The sequence below is a fragment of the Myotis brandtii genome, unplaced genomic scaffold (genome assembly GCF_000412655.1).
Source record: "Myotis brandtii unplaced genomic scaffold, ASM41265v1 scaffold260, whole genome shotgun sequence".
Classification (NCBI taxonomy): domain Eukaryota; kingdom Metazoa; phylum Chordata; class Mammalia; order Chiroptera; family Vespertilionidae; genus Myotis; species Myotis brandtii.
Genome location: NW_005359881.1, coordinates 2,253,648 through 2,273,518, shown reverse-complemented (window position 1 = coordinate 2,273,518; position 19,871 = coordinate 2,253,648). Strand labels below are relative to the sequence as shown.

At 45.7% G+C, this 19,871-nt stretch overlaps 1 protein-coding gene across 2 annotated transcripts in view; it reads left to right on the top strand.

Moving 5' to 3' along the window:
* Positions 1 to 4,626, top strand: part of BBS9 (Bardet-Biedl syndrome 9) — a 331,597-nt gene extending 326,971 nt beyond the window's left edge. For both annotated transcript variants that reach the window (XM_014541095.1, XM_005868077.2), the window contains exons 22-23: positions 3,860 to 3,970; positions 4,230 to 4,626. In XM_014541095.1, coding sequence (XP_014396581.1) covers positions 3,860 to 3,970; positions 4,230 to 4,261 — 143 coding nt within the window. In that variant the 3' untranslated portion in view covers positions 4,262 to 4,626. The remainder of the gene's footprint in view (positions 1 to 3,859; positions 3,971 to 4,229) is intronic.
* The last annotated feature ends 15,245 nt before the right edge of the window (positions 4,627 to 19,871 follow it).

Below are 19,871 nucleotides of genomic sequence, written 5' to 3'. Positions count from 1 at the left end.
CAGGATGGAAGTGGAGATGAGGAAGATGTGGGCACGTGCCCTCAGGTTCCCTCTCAAGAGCAGCCGTGTGTCACGTGGTATCTACTTGATGTTCCCAACCTAACGCCATGTTACGTTCTCAGGGCTTTATGTCCTTTGGTGAAGTCGATGCCTGTTGTATTTATTCACCATCTTGTCTGTGTGTTTTTCTGGAAAGCATCTGCTCAGTAAGCACCTTTGTAAACCCAATTTCACAGAAATGTTGGCTCTCCAGAATGGCCCTTAAGGTTAGAAAACACACACACACACACACACACACACACACACACCATTCATTAAAAACATTCCCGCCAGCACAGCTTCCCCAGTTCTGGTGTGCTCTCAGGGAAATGTTAGGTCCAAGTACGGGCGGACTGGGCCTTTGATCTGAAGTCCAGTTGGAAGGAAAGGTCAGTGGAGGTTTGATCTCAAGGATTGAAGCCACTTCTCCTCTAGAGCTTTTTGCTTTTTATCTCTTCTGAGGCCCTTGTGCATGTCGTTGCCTGTGTTTTCTCCACATTTCTTCCTAGCTCCACCTCCTAATCCGCATAATGAGACATTTTTCTAACTGCTAACATATTTGTATACTTTAATATTTTATCATCTACACCTTCAGCAAATCACCCCAAATATTACACAGAAAATAGAATGTGTTGATGAATCATTTTCCTCCTCCTTTTCTCTTCACCTTCCATCTTCCTCTCTCTTCTGCCCACTTCCCTACCTGCTACTCTTCCATTCTGCCAAATGCTTGGCTTTTTAGTTTACACCTCCTTGACCTAGAAAAGAAGTGTATTTTATTTATTTTTAAAATATATTTTTATTTATTTCAGAGAGAGGAAGGGAGATTGACAGAGAGATAGAAACATCAATGAGAGAAAATCATCAATCAGCTGCCTCCTGCACACTCCACACTGGGGATCGAGCCTGCAATCTGGGCATGTGCCCTGACCAGGAATTGAGCCATGACCTCCTGGTTCATAGGTCAACACTCAACCACTGAGCAACACTGGCTGGGCAAAAGTGTATTTTAAAAAACTAGAAAAATAAACAGAGTAGAGGAGAATTATCAGGAAAACTTCATATATGTCTGTATGCCTGTGTGCATATGTGTGCACACTTGCACACACACACACACACACAGAGAGAGAGAGAGAGAGAGAGAGAGAGAGAGAATAGAACTTTTTCAAATGAATATATTTACAGGGAATTTTTTAACTACTCATAGTCTCTCAGGGAAGTTCTTCATATTTACTAATAAGATAGTGAAATATTATTTTCAAAGCACCCATTCCCCACACTTCACATGAATTAGAAACCTTTGAAATAAAATCTGAATGTTAACCTCAAAAAACACGTTATCCATCAAGTATATCTTGATGAAAAGAAAAATGTCACTGGTGTATATTTTGAGGTTTCTGCTGTTTCTAATTCTTAGTGGCAGTTCAGGCCCATGAACTGAAGATTCTTTGGTTGGCAAGTCAGAGCAAGGTCTGCGGTCATTTGTGATTCTCAGTGTCTCCTGTTCCATTCCTCTTAAAATATGAAGAAAAATGAAGAAAAGACTTTTTCCTCCCTGAAGGAATGGAATATTCGTGCCCTACTTGATTGCACCTACTTGATTGCCAAGGCCACTGTGGCAAGAAAATAAGTCAGCAAAGTTCTAAGATATACCCAAAGCAGAGCTTGCCGGCCCTGTGATTTTCTGTATCGCTGAAAGGAAGTGCTAGTTAGTACAAGCCAGCCCACGGATATTTCTCTGGAAGAAGAGATGCTCTTGAGGAAGCGCCAATGGTTTGAGCACCGGAGATCCAGGAACGCGCTCTGGGGCCTCAGGGGCCTCAGCCACCCTCTCTGAGCCTCTGTTCTGCTCTCTTCTCAATGACGGTGATTAAACCAAGAGCGAAAGTTCTCTGATTCCATAGAAATGGTGTGGAAAGTGCTTCTGTGCCAAGAAAATGAATAAAAGGCAGAGATGATCAAATGTACCATATGCCAAGCACTGTGCTAGGTGTCCATGGTCTCTTGAGCCTCATGAAAGTGCTCAGTAAGACCCTCATTTTATACATGAGGCAACTGGTAACCTGCCCTGGGTCCTCCAGCTGGACCCAGCCTGGTCCACTGCCCAGAATCTGCCCTGGGTCCTCCAGCTGGATCCAGCCCATCCACTGCTGGAACTTCACAGTCTAGCCTCACCTCGTTGTTGGCCTCCTTCCCCTGTAGTGGCCTCTCCAGCCAGGGCCCACTGGCTTCTACTTTTGATAGAGGAGAAGGAATACCTGGAGACACTCTTAAAATAGTGGAGACCCTAAGAATTTATGAAAAGAATCCTTTAAAATCTCCCCCCAGTCTAATCATGAGAAAAAACACCAGACAGTTTTCAGTGGAAGGGCATTGTGCAGTACACCTGCCCAATACTCAGACCGGGCCAGGCCATCAGAAACAAGGGAAGCCGGAGACTCGGTCACAGCCAAGACGAGCCAACGGAGACCTGGCAACAAAAGTCACGAGGTACCGAATCTGTGGGAGCTTCGTTTTCTTCTCCATAAATAATAACACCTGTTTCGTGGTGTGGTTTGTAGGAGCTAAGTGAGATAACATGGGCAGAGTCTCTAGCATTTAGAAAGCACTTAATAATGATCGTTATTGTTACCGTGATCTATGGGCTTGGAAAAGAGATTAAAAATAAGCCTGGTAAAACACCGATGGCTTTGTGAACCAACGTCACCCAATAAATTTGATGTAAAAAATGCGCCTGGTTCTTCCGGATGGGCCCCTTGCCGATTGCAGAGGTAGCAGGGCCAGCTCCATTGCCCTGATGGGTGATTCTAACGCTGATGCTTCTTTCATGTGTGTGGAAATGCTTTCCTTTCGAGTTTTCCTCGGCATCCATTTCTTTTTCAGAGACAACGCAGAGGAATGAATGGTAAGGTGTGTTTTCCTCAGACCTCGGGTCCTGCCACTTCCTCTCATTTGAATGCGGCTGACCCCCCGTCTTTCTTCATCAATCTCTTCACCTGTAAAGCTCAACTTGAGTGTGAGGCTTTGGGTTCAGTATGTGAAAAACCTCAGTGGGAAAAAATTACACTAAGAAGACTGGCTGTGGGGAAACCTGTGCCGTCTACGGCATGTTGTATGCATCCAGGAAACGATGGCAGATGGGTCACTCGAGTGGTAGCATCGTCAGGAAGTTCTCACGAGTTTCCCATGCAGGACTTCGGTGGGGAGGATGAGGTGACCTACACCCAGTATGGTGCCAGCCCATCCTCCCGTCACTTGGAACTGATGTGGGATTGAAAGCTCCCACAATGCAGTGTGTGGCTTTGCTACTGAACTAGGAGGCGTCTGCATCTGTCCTGGAAAGTGCTGGGCATCAGGGATAGAATCAAATTCCAGAGACCAGCCCACGTCACCAGCAGCCTTCCTCTTCGCCCCAGGAAGGGCTCGTCCCCTGCGGCCAGTGGGCCCTGCTTCCTATGGCTTCTGATGCTCTGGTGTTGGAGGGAATGCCTGCTGACGCGCGTTATCGTGTGATGTCCCAGCCGCACTAGGTTTTGTCCTTTCTGACTTCGGAAAGGAAAGCTTAAAGGCAATACCATCGCTGCTGTTGCTAAGTGATCGGTCGTCAGTATAATATGTCTTTAGGGGCAATAACTCATTCCCAGTGTTTTCACCAAAGAGAGACATATAACCAGATTATCTTTCTGATCCGCTCTTGAAGACTGTTGTCACATCATTTGTCATATGTTTGATTGGCACGTTTTTTCCAGCTGTGCTTGCCGATGAAGGGGCAGATTTTGGGGGCCCGGCTCTGAGAGTACCGTTTGTGTTTTCCAACTAGGCGGCTGCGCTCCGATTCCAGAGTCAGACCTGGAGGAAAGGGCAACAGAACAAGACTCCACCGAGCTGTTCAGCAGCCACAAGCACCTCGCGGCGGAGCCGCCCACGCCTGGTAAGGGAAGGGGTGGCCTTCACAAGCCCCAGGTCAGGGCCAGCGGCACCTGCCGGTCTCGTGTGCCCCAGGGCGTTCCGCAAAGCTGCTCGTTTTCTCCCTTCCTCCTCCCTCCCCTCCACTTTGGCGCAGCTCGGATAGATCATTCGTGTATTCCTTTCAATATTCAGACCAAGCATGTCAAACTCGCGGCCGGCGGACCACATGTTTGACATGCTTGATTCAGACCTTCTCCTCTCTGTCACTCTCTTTTTTCTAGAAGTTGCACCCCTGCAAGGAGTCTCGGAGTAGTTCACGTAGAGTTGTCCGGTTGAGGGGAAGATGGCTTGCCCCGGGCTGACGCTGTGTGGACCAAGCGCAGGCGTAGGGCTGGCCCAGGTGCTTCCTCTAGCTCACCTGTCTGGACATGGCACTGTGTAGAGATGGGGGCCAGGACTTTTATTTTGATGGGCAAGTCCACTGAAACTTTTCCTACCAGGAGAGGACGTTGCTGCTTGGTCATCCACGGGTTTACAGCCACGGGAGACAGTGACACGGCATCTTTCTGGGACAGACTTTATAATGCAGAGACCTAGATCCGAAATAATTTGATAACCATTATTTTTCAGAATTCTTATATAGTCCATGTATCAAGTTTAATAAAACAGCTCATTGTCAAACAATATCTTGGAGTTGGTTTATAATTAGAGGCTTATCTGGTGACTTCTCTACATAATTTCTTCAGAGGAAAGAAATGGAAAGGAATCGAAAACTTGGCTACTCCACGGTAAGACCCAAACAGGATTGTTTTATGAATAAACCAAGAACTTTCATAGGATTGACTCTCTTAGGCGAAAAGCAGAAGAAGGTAAGTTTCCTTCTGTTATATGTTAAAATGTTTTCAAGGAAGCAAGTTCACGAACATCCTCTTCATTACCCCAATGGGGGATACCTTTTAAAAATCCAGGGGGAAGGCGACGCACACTTTATTACAGTTAAAATGTGAGGTTTTTATGTGTAAGAAGTAAAAGAGACTTTGCCAATTTCAGGCTAAAAGGAGAGTTGCAAGACTGATTCATTGAAACCAAGTGTGTCTGCCGGTTTGGAATGCCTTTAGCAGCACCAGGGGGAATGGTCCGTGGTGTTTCTCTTGTGAAGTGTCGCAAACTGCAGAGGATGCATTGTGTACTATTTCCAGCCTTCTTCTGTAGGATACGCAGCAGAATATGTAATATTTTTATTGTCAGGTGTGTTCGTGGACAACTTCTAGACCTTGGGCCAGAATCAACCATTCGGTGGATATCACCCAGCCCGTGGGACCGGTAGAAGGTGTCAGGGCTGTCGGTGTGCCCAGAGCTGCAAAAGCACAGCACTCTGGCTGTCTTTAGTAGTTTCCTGGAAGAAGGGGTGCAAGAGAAGTGAATTGCTTTGTAAATCTGTGTTCTTTGATATCTGTTCCCATGGCCGGCGTGGTACCGTGCACCTGCCCATTTCTGTTCTCCTTTCTCTTTTTTGAGTCATGTCCTGTGTTGTTCTAACTGCCTTGAACTCAGTTTCTTTTTCTCTGTGTTTCCATGTTCGTCTGCATGGGCCAGTCTTTCTTTACCTTCGCCAGCCCCCCTCCACCAATTCTTTCCCTTCGTCTTTTGATTTTCTCCTTTATTTCCCATGATATAAAACTGATGCATGCTGTCCGATGTGTAAAGGTGACTTAAGTGCCTGAGGGCAGTGGTTTCTGTCTCTGTCCATCTGTCCTCCACGGTTTACCGCTCATTTGCGCCTCCGTGGTTGCTGGGTTCTGTGGGGGAGAGACTGCCAAGGTAAGTCCAGAAGGCTTCCTAGCTCTGGTTTGGGGATTTAGGTGACTTTTGTTGCTACAATTACATGTGATACCGAGAGTTTGTATGTTAAGAAGTATATTTGTAAAATGTTTTCCTGGAAATCATTATTAGTGTCTTAAGCCTATTAGCGCAGTTTTAGTAATTTTACTTTTCATTTGAATCACTTTAATACAGAACTCCCAGTATATGCATCGTGCACATATTTAAAAATAGATCTGCTATATTCCCCAAGGAAAGAAGTTACTTATTAACCTTTTCAACGTGATCACATTTAAAATATCAGTTCTAAAATGATAAAATAATTTGATTCATGACTTGAAAGTACCTTTTGATAAAGGAACTCCTGAATTTAAGTTACAGATCTGTCTTTTAACCCTGACTTTGGCCTCAGTATTTAAAAGCACATGTAAAGTGTTTCTGCTAACAGAAAAATGGTGGGGCCAAGAATTACTCTGGAGCCAAATTATACTTGGAGTGGCCTTTTGAAAATCAAGACCCAAATAATTGTTAATTGTTCTAATTATTTTGGCACTAGTATTTCAGTCTTCAATAACACTTTTTTATGATCTCTCGTGTGTGTGTGTGTGTGTGTGTGTGTGTGTGTGTGTGTGTATAAATAATCTTGGAGTAACTCTGCAAGCTGGGAGAAGTCAGATCCAGGTTTCTGATTAGCCAGATAGTCTCATGATTACCCAGCATATCAGAGTAGGTGCTAATGAAATAGCAGACACCTACAGAATGCTTACTACCTGTGGGTGCTTTGTACGCACTATTCTGTTCACTCCTCATGACATCACTGTAATGTAGGTGGTGGTGTTACCTGTATTTTACAAATGAGAGTTCTGAGGTTAGCAGAGGCTAAATAATTTACCCAGCATCCCACAGTCAGTGTGTAGGAGAACTGGGATTTTAATCCAAAAGCCCAGACACCCCCCGCCCCCCACCAGACGTTTAGACTGGTGGTGGTAGGACTACAGTAAAATACAGTTTACAACTGGAGGCTTGTAGTCCAAGGTAGCCACGTTTCTTTGGTTTCTAATGTGGTTGCCCATTTTAAAGATTTACCTATTTGCCATTTATATTTCTCCTTTGGTGAATTGCCTGTTCATGCTATTCCTTTCCTTTTCTGGGGAGATTTGTGGTGGCGATAATGATTACCGAATTGATTATAATAGTGTTTTGAAATAATATTAATCTTTGGTTGGTAGAGTATGACATGGACATTGTCTCAACTTTTCACTTGTCTTTTAATCTTGTTTCTGAGTTTGTTTTTAATAGAAGATTTAAAGTTTTAAGTCGCCAGATGTTTGCCCCCTTTCTTTGTGGTTTGTGCCTTTGGTGCAGCTTGGGTGTCTAATGAACACCCTCGCCTCTCCTCTCCGTGCCAGGCTGGGGCCGTGCCTGGGCTGCGTCTGTGCTGAGCAGGTGCCCAGCGCGTCCTCTGCGGCAGAACCCTGGGCTGTGTGAGCCACAGAGCTGTTTCCTCCTCTGCTCTCATATCTCATGGAGATTTCATGTAAATATCTCATTTGCATGAAATGCCTCCTAGGTTTCCCTCAGCCCCTTCACCCTGGGGACAATCACCCAAGTGACAGGCACTCCCGAATCCTTTCAAAATCCCGCTCCCTCCGATGCTCCTCCCCACCCCCATGGGCCCTGCTTTAGGATGACTGGTGTCCCAGCAGGTTCCTTAGCTCATATAAAGAGCCTGGCCCACCCCCACCCGCCCTCCAGACACGGTCAGATGTGTTCCCCTCGCCTTAGGCTCCTGCTGGGGTGCTGTGCCCACCTGAATCTATGTGCAGAGGCAAGACAGGCATCAGCGATGGTGCCTGTGTCCCGATCCCCCAGGTCTCCAATCCCCTACGCTCTGTGGTTTCCTTGCCTCTCAGGGACTGGCTTGCAGTGTCCACAGGTCAAGTACACCGGGAGCCACAGGGTTCCCCCGGCTTGAGGAACATCAGCTTGTACTAGGAATGGCTTTGCTATGCTTCCATGACTCTTAAAAAGTTATTCTCTGGCTTGAAAGTGGCTAAGCCAAGAGACCTACCTCTGTGTTGTTGTTTTTTAATCCTCACCAAGGACATCGAGAGAGAGAGAGAGAAACATCAATGTGAGAGAGAAACATTGATCATTTGGTTGCCTTTCATGTGTGCCCGGACTGGGAATTGAACTGGCAACCTAACCTTTCAGTGCACATTCCGGCTGGGCTGTGTTTTGTTTTTTAAATACCCGCCTCTGACTAGATGGTAGTCTGTGTCACAATGTACACGATCCCTTATCACATGCAATTGTAGGAAAAGATGAGTGAAAAATCAAAATAAAATGTATGTGATGAGTGTACACCCCTTAAAAAGCATTCTATAAATGCAGAATCGCCAGCGGCCACCTGCCGCGGCAGCAAGGGCCTCATTGCGTGCACAGCGTCATCCATGGCCTCTGGTTCGGAGACGAGGCTGTGCCCACCGTAGTCCGGAGCTGCGGGGTGGGCGGCTGCAGAGAGGGGCTGGCTTCCGGCCTTGGTTGGACAGCAGGTCTGCTCTCTCCTTCCTTTCGCAGAGCGTCTCTTCGGAGTATTCTTTAATGAATGTGTTGCTCTTGTCATGAGAGAGCAGGCCCCATCTCTGTGTGTGTGTGTCAGGATATCAGCGTGAGGATATAAACAGTAATTAGCAATGGACTCCTGTTGCTTGGCATTGGGTCTTTTAACAGCATGAGTTTTAGAAAATATTCTACTTGGACATTGTACTGTAGTGATCCTGAAAGGTACAGAGTACAACATATCAAAAGCACATGATTAGTGTACCATATAGCACTACTATGAGCATAGAATTGTATTGGGAATGATATTCTTTTTCTGTCCTTAACCTCTTCTGATGTGAGAAGTCATTGTGTCAATTAAATGCCAAAACAATGATAAAGTTGGATCAAGAGCTGGCTTCCCGGCAGCCTTCCTGTGTGTGCAGGTTGAAGTAGCTGGTGGGGCTTTTCTGCTTTCACCCCTACACTGTGGAAGTGATGCGGAGACCACAGGTGGTGGGGGTTTTGTTGAACTGCATTGTGACAGATACGACTTATAACACCACCCAGCCGCCAGCGCCTAATGGGAGGAAGATGCCTGTGAGGTGGGCAGCGCCCCCTGCTCTGTGCCCTCCTGGGGCACTGGGTGAGGAGCGATGGGCGGGGGTGGGATTCCTGGAACCCATTCCTCCAGCAGAGCAGCAAGCGATAATTTAGCCATGTTCAGATTTGACTGCAAGCCACATAAACATGTCCCATGAACCCCAATTAAGTGTCTCCCATTCAACTGCCCTGTAGCCAGATCCCCAAAAGCATGGCCACGAACCTGGGTAAGGGAAGGGCCCTGGAGGTGAGCCTCATGACATTACGAATCCACCGTCACTGCAGCCTGAGAAAGAGACTAGAGCAGTGATGGCGAACCTATGACACGCGTGGCAGAGGTGACACGCGAACTCATTTTTTTGGTTGATTTTTCTTTGTTAAATGGCATTTAAATATATAAAATAAATATCAAGAATATAAGTCTTTGTTTTACTATGGTTGCAAATATCAAAAAATTTCTATATGTGACACGGCGCCAGAGTTAAGTTAGGGTTTTTCAAAATGCTGATACGCCGAGCTCAAAAGGTTCGCCATCACTGGACTAGAGACTATGCCTTAAAGAGTTCATTTGTTTTTTGAAAAAATTTCCTTGAAAAATAACTCCAAAAACTGGAAGTAATGCAGAGATCACATGTGTTGGGGGTTTTATTGACTTGGACTTTAATGAGACAAGAGTATGTGGATGGGGATGGAGCGGGCAGAGTTTGCAAGGACATATTGAACATCCCTTTACCCGCATTCTAGGTCTCTTCGCGTGTTCCCGTGAGAGCCTTGGTCGAGCGTGGGCTCAGCGCTAAGTGTGCATTTACTTTTCAGTTTTGCTGTTTAACTTTTCCCTGAGGCATCAGTGAGCCCCAGGGACTAGCAGGGCTGTGGGTCTCTGGTGTGCATCCTTGACTCTATAGAGAGGTGCTTCCCTTATATATTCAGGGACAGTTCTCCTGCCCTCAGCTCCCCCCCACACTCCAGGCTGGGCACGAAAGGCAGCGAGTCAGCCATCCATCCCACTGGCTGAAGGGATTTCAGATTTTAGAAGCACCTGGCAGGCTATCAAGTTTCCGAGGGCCACGGCCCCTTCCTGGGCTCCAAGATCATCAGGTTGAGAATGAAGAGGTTTGAAGTGCTAGTGATTTAGCTACATTCCATGTAACCGGCCACAACAATCAGTGTGTGTTCCATCTGCTACCAGTTTCCGAAAGAGAAGCTCACAGTGTCACCTGTAACCTCTCATTCCTACGTGTCAGGCACCTCTAAGAACATTAAGGTCATCTGAATATGGGGAACAGCTGGAATAGAGTCATTTTGTGTAAACCCCAAATTTAGAAACATTATTTTTTCGCTTAAGCCAGAGTCCTAATTAAGGCCAGACTTCACTTCCATTTAGGGAACTGTAAGTCTGCAGTCTTCGTGGGCTCCTTTCACATTATCTTCCTGCATTTAGGTTAACTGCTGTCTTATTTATTCGAGGACAAAAGTTAGGAAATCTTTGTAAGTCACTGGTCATAAGTAAGGAAACGGAAGCTTCTGTTTTACTAAGCCTCATGGGATAAAATGAAGTCATTACTTATCCCTTAGGGAAAAGGATGGTGCAGAATCCTCATCGTTCACACTCAGCAGCTCACAAAAATGAAAATAATCAAAGCAATTAACAAGACATTCTGGAAGAAAACATTAAACATTCCCCAGACTTTAATGACACACGGGATGGATAGAGGACAAGAGTTGGGATTTCTTTTCAACTTATCCCAAAGTGTCAATAAGAAATCATAAAACATGTTTTCTCTCTCTCTCTCTCTCTCTCTCTCTCTCCCTCTCTCCCTCTCTCTCTCTCCATTCTCTGCGTCTGAAACCAATGCCATCTGGATCTGATCCTCCCTCTCCATCCCAGTAGCAGTGATGTGCTTCCCCCCTGCCCCGCCCCCCGGCTGGACTCCAGTTTTGCCAGCTCCTCTGATGCCCGGTTGCCTCTGTTCCTCACTTGAGCCCCTCCCAGCATCTGCATGTGTGTAATGGTCCCTCTGGTGGCATTAGCTCTTGTCGATTCTCCTGCATCTTTGGCTCTGCAGGCTGTGGTGCTGGACCCCCTGGACATACATGTGCAAGCAAATGAATCTACACACAGGCGCACACCTCACAAAGGTTAGCTCAGAATGGTCCAAAGATCTAAATGCAAAATGCAAAACCATAAAACTCCCAGGAGATAAGCTAGGAGAACACTGAGGTAACCTTGAGCATGGCGATGACTTTTTAGATACAAAACCAAGTTATGACCCAGGAAAGAAAATTGTTAAGCTGGACTTTATTAAGATTGAAACCTTCTTTATGAAAGATATTGTCAAGAGAATGGGAGGACGAGACTCAGATTTGTCTTTACAGACGGAGAACTGTTGTCCAAAACTTATGAACTCCTAAAACTCATTAGTAAGAAAAGAACCTGATCTTAAAAATGGGCAAAAAACCTGAACAGACACTTGACCAAAGAAAATACGTCGATGGCAAATGAGCATATGAAAATATGCTCAGCAGCATATATCATTAGGGAATTGCAAATTAAAACGAGAGGTCATGATTGCCAAAACATGGAAGTAACCAAGATGTTTTTCTGTAGGTCAATGGATAAATGCACTGTGGTACAGCTAGGCAAAGGGCAGCATTTCAGTGCTAAAATAAAACATATTTTAGTTCAGAGGACAGAGGAAGAATTGAAAATATACAGTTGTAAACTTCTTACATTATACATAAAGTGATAGAATATTTGAAGGGATGCTGTGATGTGTTTAAGATATATATAGTAAACCCAAGAGCAAGCACAAAAAAACTCCACAAAAAACCCCAAATGTGTATAGAAGGCAATATAGGACATAAAATAGAATACTAAGAAATACTCAACTAATCCAAAAGGCAGGATAAGAAACACTAAAGAATCAAAGAAAATATAGGAAAAATAGAAAAATAGCAAGGTGGTAGATTTACACTCAACTATATTGATGATTATACTCAGTGTGATATTTTTTCAGATTAAAAAAAAAAGCAAGATCTAACAAAATACTATCTAAAAGATACAAAATTTTAATGTAAAAAAGGACACATTTAGGATAAAAATAAAAGGAAAAAGATATACTATGAAAGTATTAATCATATGTAAGTTGGAAAGGCTGTATTAATGTCAGACAAGGGTGCCTGGCTAGCTCAGTCAGTAGAGCATGAGACTCTTAATGTCAGACAAAATAGACTTCAAAACAAAGAATATTAGCAGAGATAAAGATGGCTATTTAATAATAATAAAAGGACGATACATTAAGAAGACATAACATTCTTAAATGTGTATGCATCTATTAGTGGAGCTCCAAAACCTGACAGAACTAAAAGAAAAAAATAGACAGGCCTACCATTAAAATTTAGAGATTTCAACAATCCTCTCCCAATAACTGACTGCAGAACAAACAGAAAATTAATAAGAATATAAGAGGCATGAGCAACCTCATCAACCTAATTAAGACCTACCAAAGACCACATCTAGCAATCACGCAGTATTTTTAAGTGCTCATGGAATATTCACCTAGGTAGACCCAATACTTGGCCATAAAACAAGTCTCAGTAAATTTAAAAGCATTGAACTCATTCATAATATGTTCTCTGATGACAACAGAATTAAATAGAAATCAATATAAAAAGATAATGGGAAAATTCTATATATTTAGATATTAAACAACATACTTCTAAGTAACCCCTGGGTCAAAGAAGAAATCACAAGAGAACTTAGAAAATACTTAGAATTCAATGATAAAGAATATATGACATATCAAGCTTTGTGGGATGAACCTAATGCAGTGCCTAGAGAGAAAATTGTAGCTTTAAATGTTTACATTGGACAAAGAAATGTCTGAAATCAATGGTCTACATTTCTACTTTAACTAGAAAAGTAAGAGTGAATTAAACCAGAGGAAGAAAATATTAAGAGTAGAAATCAATGAAATATAATAACAGAAAAAATAGCAGACAAAGCCAAAGCTTTTCTTTTCTAAAAGATCAATAGAATGGATAAATAACTGATCAAGAAAAAAGGGAGAAGTCACAAATTGTCAATATCAGGAATGAAAGAGAGGACTACAGATCCTAAAAAGGATAATGAGGGCATGTGAGGAACAACCTATGCCAATAAATGTACAACTAGAACGGATACATTCTTTGAAAATTACAACAAGCAACACAAGAAAAGTAGAAAATTCGAATAACCCAATATCTTTAAAAAATTGAACTCATAATTTAAAACCTTCTCAGATGATGGATTCATTGGTGAGTCCTATCAAACATTTAATGAAGAAACAATAGCAATCATACACAGACTCTAAGAAAACAGGTGGAGGGAATCATTGCCAACTTGTTTTGATGAAGCCAGCATTATCCTGACACTAAACTGGACAAAAACGCTATTTAAAAACAAAACAAAACAGGCAGACAAACAAGAACGGAAAAAGGAATAAAACACTGGAGACCAATGTCCTTCATGAATAGAGATGCAAAATCTTGACTAAGACATCACCAAATAGAATCCAGCTTTTAAAAAGGAAATGCACATAGCAGTGGGCTATACGAAATGTAAAATGGGTTTAACATTTAAAACTCAATCAAGGTAATTCACCATATTAATAGAACACTGGAGAAAAACAATATGAGTATGGCAATAGTAGCATTTGATAAAATTCAGTACCTATTACTGGTTTAAAAAACTCAGCAAACGGGCAATAGAAAGGAACCTTCTCAACATGATAAAAGGCATCTATGAAAAACCCACTGCTAACATTCCTCTTGATGGTGAAAGACAAGTCTTTTCTTTAAAGACTGGGGATCAGGTGACGGGTGTCTGCTCTCGCCTTTTCTATTTGACATTATACTGGAGTCCTATCCAGCACAGTAAGGCCAATAAAAGCACTTGGGAGATGGGGGTGGGTGGGTGGAGGCACAAAAATTGGAAAGGAACAAATAAAACTTTTCATTCACAGACAATATAATATTTAGGAAAAGCTACTAGGATAAGTGAGTTTAACAGTGACAGGATACAAGATAAATGTAAAGAAGCAGTAATATTTACTATGCGCTAGCGACAAACAATTGGAGAGTGCAATGGAAGGAAGTACTCTGAAAGCAGCAGTGGGGTACCCACAGTGTGTGAGCATGCAGTAGTGAGGTGCCCAGCATGCATGAGCATGCAGTGGTGGGGTGCCCAGCATGCATGAGCATGCATTAGTGAGGTGCCCAGCATGCATGAGTATGTAGTAGTGAGGTGCCCAGAGTGCATGAGCATGCAGTGGTGGGGTGCCCAGAGTGCATGAGTATGCAGTGGTGGGGTGCCCAGCGTGCATGAGTATGCAGTGGTGGGGTGCCCAGAGTGCATGAGCATGCAGTAGTGCAGTGCCTAGTGTGTGTGAGCATGCAGTGGTGGGGTGGCCAGAGTGTGTAAACATGTAGTGGGGTGCCTAGAGTATGTGAGCATGCAGTAGTGGGGTGCCCAGCGTGCATGAGCATGCAGTAGTGGGGTGCCCAGAGTGTGTAAACATGTAGTGGGGTGCCTAGAGTATGTGAGCATGCAGTAGTGGGATGCCCAGGGTGTGTAAGCATGCAGTAGTGGGATGCACAGCATGCGTGAACATGCAGTAGTGGGGTACCCAGAGTGTGTGAACATGTAGTGGGTGCCCAGAGTGTGTGAACATGTAGTGGGGTACCCAGAGTGTGTAAACATGTAGTGGGGTGCCTAGAGTATGTGAGCATGCAGTAGTGGGGTGCCCAGGGTGTGTAAGCATGCAGTAGTGGGGTGCCCAGCGTGTGTGAGCATGTAGTGGGGTGCCCAGCGTGTGTGAGCATGCAGGAGGGGACTCTCCACTCCTCCTGGGCGAGGTGGGCTGGGGTCCAGGAAGGAGCGTTGGTGGCTCTGCTTGACCTGAGCCATTGCTCTCAGCCAAGTCCTGCCTGCGTGCATCCTGTCGCACAGTGTCTGTGCCCCACCCGCGGAATAAACGCTGGCCTCTAGGACTAAAGGGGCAAATACACAAACAAGGAGGCTGTGCATCTCGTGTGGCTTAGGAGTTTGTTTCCGAAGCTGAAGAATGTCACTTCATAATTCCTCTTCGGTCCTGAGCACGGGCCCTGGTTGGCTTGCGCTGGGATATTCACCCCTCAGCTCTAGGGTAGGAAATGATTCCAGAGGTAATCCTTGTTTCCTTTGTTCCTGGCTCTGCCACTCGCTTGCTGTGAGCCTGACAGTGGCTGCTCTTTCTGACCCTCGGTCTCGGTCTCGGCATCTGAGGAATCACCATCCCCCGCCAGTGCTGACGGGCTGAGCTCAGGTCAGAAGCTTTCCCGGTTCTGGCTGCGCCCTCGGAGCTCACAGGGTACTATCTTGCTTCTGTCCCTTTCACGTATTTTAAAACACTGTCTTCAAACTTGATCAGAAATGATGTACTCAAGCCTCCCAGGTGACTCGTCATGGTGACATATCCTTTTTGAATATTAAAATTACATTTCTGTGAAACCATGTGGCCAACGGACTGTCCCTTAAATAAATGCAATCTCTCTTACATTATCAGCAAATTACTTCAACAATTACACTTGCTACTGTGGCTACCTCTGAGTTTCTCAAAGGCTCCTCTGTATTTGATTGCTGGATAAATATTTAGAAGACTTGAAAAGGCTAATTTCAGATTTGAGCCTTCGCTGTTCAACCATTTATATTTCCAGGCCTTCTAGACAGTTCGAATTCTCTTTTGTGAAACCTAGTGCGGTTCTCGCATTGATGCTATTTACATTTCTTTTGTAATGTGCCGCAGGTTCATAAAACTTTCCATTTAAAGTTTTGATGGGATTAGCTGCTTTTAATTACATCTGAAGAGTCCCTTGCCAAATAATGATTAAAACCCACAGAAACGGAACGGTTGAGACATAAGCAAAGCAAAACAGAACTATATGGAAACCACTTCAATTCGTGAAACAAAAGTACATCCATTTAATTTGTACGTATGTGGAGGATTTAATTGAAATAGAACAAAAGATACATAAGGTGAGAAAGGTAGATAAGAGAACTTTAAAACGTGTGAGTTCAAATGCTGTGTTTTTTGTGGTTGTTGAGTTTTAAAAATCAGAGCATAACAGATTTTTCTGGGGAAGTTTTTGGAGTAAAAAATAAAACGCATATATAATTACGGTTCAGCAAGAATTGCATTTGCTGCCTGTTGAGCAAACTCAGTTGGATTTACTAAACCAGTGCTCCCGCCCCCGCCTGTGAGTTCTGTGCAGCGCGAGTCCTCGCGGGCCCCACTGCTTCAGCACTTAGGTCTCCTGTGTGTCCCCTTCGCAGGAATCTGCTCTCTCCTCTTTGGCAGCGGGTCCCCCAGCTTTCAGGATCAAATTCCAATTCGCATCCTCGGTGGACCCCAGCACCTTCCTGACTTTCTCTGGCTTCTCTCCCAGCTTCCCCCACCCACCACAAACCCCCTCTCCTCCAGCCACGAGCACTTCCCGGGCATAGGCCCCCACGCCTTCTGCACTCACTCACTCACTCACTCCCTCACTCCCTCACTCATTCAGTTATTCAGTCATTCATCCCACAAATAGGAGGGGCGCTCTGCCTAGCGGTAGGGATGCATTGGGAGCCAGAAAGAACCCCCACCCCCACCCCGGCCCTGCCCTCAGGGGGTTCCAGGCAAGTGGAGGAACCAGCCTTCGGGTGATGGCCCTGGTGGGTGATGCAGAGGTGACACACGGTGACAGAACCCTGGGAAACATGGGGACGTGATCTGGCTGGAGAGCGGGATGCTTCGCGGAGCAGCAGGTACCTGGGCGAAGACAGAGCAGCAGGGGCAGGAGCAGGTGTGCCAGGAGCTGCGGGGTAGGGCCCGCAGAGAAGCCTGTGGGCCGGGCGGGTCCAGAGGGAGGAGAGCAGTGCGGCCAGACTCCTCAGAGGGGGACAGACAGGCCCGGTCACAGGTCCCCTAAGGAGCGCAGGGTTGTCCTGCGAGCCCTCCTCTCCTCCCACCGTCTTCATCACGTGGGGCTCAGCCTGGGTGTCCATCCTTGGGGAGCCGTAGGCGCCCGCCCTCAGAAGGGCAGTGTCCTCCCTCTGTGGGGGGCTGGCCGGCGGGGAAGCAGTGCCACTCACCAGTGGGCGGCTTTGCGCGTGCGCGGTGCGTGTAGACAGGTAGCTGGGCCTTGGAGTCTAGTGTCTCCCCGAGGGTGGCCCGATCTCCAGCCCCCATCAGGAGCCCCCTCCCCCCCGAGAAGACCCCTCCCTTTTAATTCAAACCAAAGGCCAGCTTGTAATTTCAGACGGCAAGGAAATGCCGGGTATGAGGTGGGAGCACGTGGTTTGCAGAGAACTCAGCCGTGACTTGGTCCACGCCACGGTGCCATCCTGACTGGTCGGCCTGCCCAGCCTGGTGCTCCGATGATGGGATTATTAGAGGGATCCGAGAGGGGGGCTGTTCCCTCGTGGGGGAGGGGGGAGCAGGGGGCAGGAGGGAGGAGAGGGAATCCCAGCTGCTAATTGGGGCCTAGATGGAACAAATTGCCCCTCATCACAGAAAGGGATTGTATTTCATGTCGAGGGAAAGGAGAGATTTGCCTACAAATTAGGCTGCAAACTGCAGAGGAGGAATCCGGTGCTGCCAGGCCTGCGAGCCAGGACGCTAACGAGATGCGACAAGAGGAGAGGGGTGGGCGCTCCGACCCCGAAGGCAGCGTTTCTCCCCGTTGCCCTCCGGGCCCTGGAAGCTGTGATCAGTGCGCATTGCCTTTCTGCCGCTTCTCTCTGGAAAAACCCCGGCGCTGTGGCTGCCTGCGGGGGTGTCTCCAAGTCCCTCTGAAGATTGGATTCTGTCCGTAGAAGCACGAGTGGTCTCACTCCTGGACGGCCGAGGTCAGACTCGCACCTCTGCAGGCTGTGCCCACCCAACCCCCCCACGGGAGGTCGTCTGTGTTTTGTTACCTTGAGCAGCAGAGTACATTCACTCCCAGGCCCCACCCCAAAAATATAAAAATAAAGTCACTATTAAGGGCCCAAATACAGGAGCGTGTGTAAGGTACTTTTCGAAAACTATCCACTTTAACAAATGACATTGAGGAAATACGTAAGAAACTAAATTCATTGTCAGATTATTGTTCTGTATATACTTTTTTTGCTCTAAAATGCTCAAGGTGTAGGTGGTGAACAGCTATGATAAAGACACTTCTTTTTTTCAAAGCACAAAGACAATGTAATTTAATGTCATTCCAGACTGATTGGAGCGAACATGTAGATGACTGGAAATCTGCCTGAAATTAATGCCAATTATTGGGTCCCGACTTTAGGTTATGACCCACGCTAGGGTCACCGAGGGTATCCAAGGGGGCTGCAAGATTATTTATAAAAACAAAACCAAACTCGATATGTTATCTTTACTTCAGAGCTGCCTAGTTCTCGGGCTGGGGGAGGGACGGGTTTACAAAGAGGAGGGAAGGCCCTTCTGACCCCCTACCCAGGAGGGGGGGCGGGCAGCAATGCCACTCTGGTCAGGGCAGCGACAGGTACCTACACCAGGGACAGGTGTCGGCTTAGGCTCCATTGATTCGGAACAGGGTAGAAACATAGGTGTCATCTTGCGTGACCATTCTGGACAGAAAATGAAGGCACTTGGAGAATTGTATTGGGAGGGAGACTGAGGCACAGTGGGTCGGCCATGGTTACTGATGAGTGACGGCTGCCTTGGCACAGCGGTGGGTTCTGGTGATGCCCAGTGGGTCAGGTATTCCTCATCCCAATTCAGACTCTCGGCAGCAGGGGGAGACACCCCCCCCTCCCCACGACAGCAGCACCACGGGTGACGAGTGGCCGCTGGTTAGACGGAGATGGGCGGCAAGAACTTCCTATCAGCCCACGTGCAAGTCTGACCAGACTCAAGGGAGCGGTGGGCAGAGCTGTGGGGAGGCAGGCAGGGCCCTCGGGGTGCCCGCCAAGGTTGAGTTTAGGTAACTCTCCCTATAGAGGCTAGACAATTAAAAACAAACCGACAAAAGGACTCCAACGGAGGCTGGCGAGAAAAGCTGCAGGATGAGGGAAAGGGAACAACATGGTGAAGACTAGAAAAACGATTCCCTTCAGCTTCTGGAGGAAATGTTTAGAAAGACGATAAAGCTGCAGAAATAGGCTCAACAACAAGCAAAATAAAAACCAAACAGGGTCTCACTCCAAGGAGAGACCAGGCTGAGGTGAGGAGACAAGGGAATGAGAAGAAATTCACTGGCTTTTTTTTCTACAAGTTTATTTTGTTCTTTTGTCCCTGACTGGTTAAGTCTTTTGTTTCCAATATTTTCTGTTTCCTGGTACATTAGTTAAGATGACCACATTGCTCCGAGCACCGATTTGGCTGCATCCCGTAACTTTTGCGATGCCACATTGAAAACAGTCTGAGATTTTAGCTTTGATATTCTCAGGTATCCAATTTATTTAAAAGAAAATATTAAAATATTTTCTCTGAAGGGGATTTTTTTTTTGCTGTCTTTTGACTGTCACTTTCTAGTTTTATTACATTGTGATCAGAAAAATAAATGCTGTTTTTACTTTTTGGAATTTATGAGCTTTTTTCCCTTGAGGAAATATTCTGTAGGTTCTTACTTATGACTGCCCTCTATGAGCTGTTGATTAGGGTAGAGTTTTCCACTATGTCATTGGATTTGCTAATATCTCCTTATTTTATTTTTTATCTTATACTGCATTACTATTTAGGTGCTATAATAATGACTCATCCAAAGGTTTCTACCTTTTGTTGATCTCCCTTGGTCATGTCTAATATTTTCATTTCCAGGCATGTTTTTGGGAGACTAATGTTGATATCGATGTATTGAACCCAGTTAGTAATTAACTGGAAAGGAGCAAAGGGAAGGCCGACTATTATAGGCACGCCCAGTGAGGCCTTGATGACATAGGACAG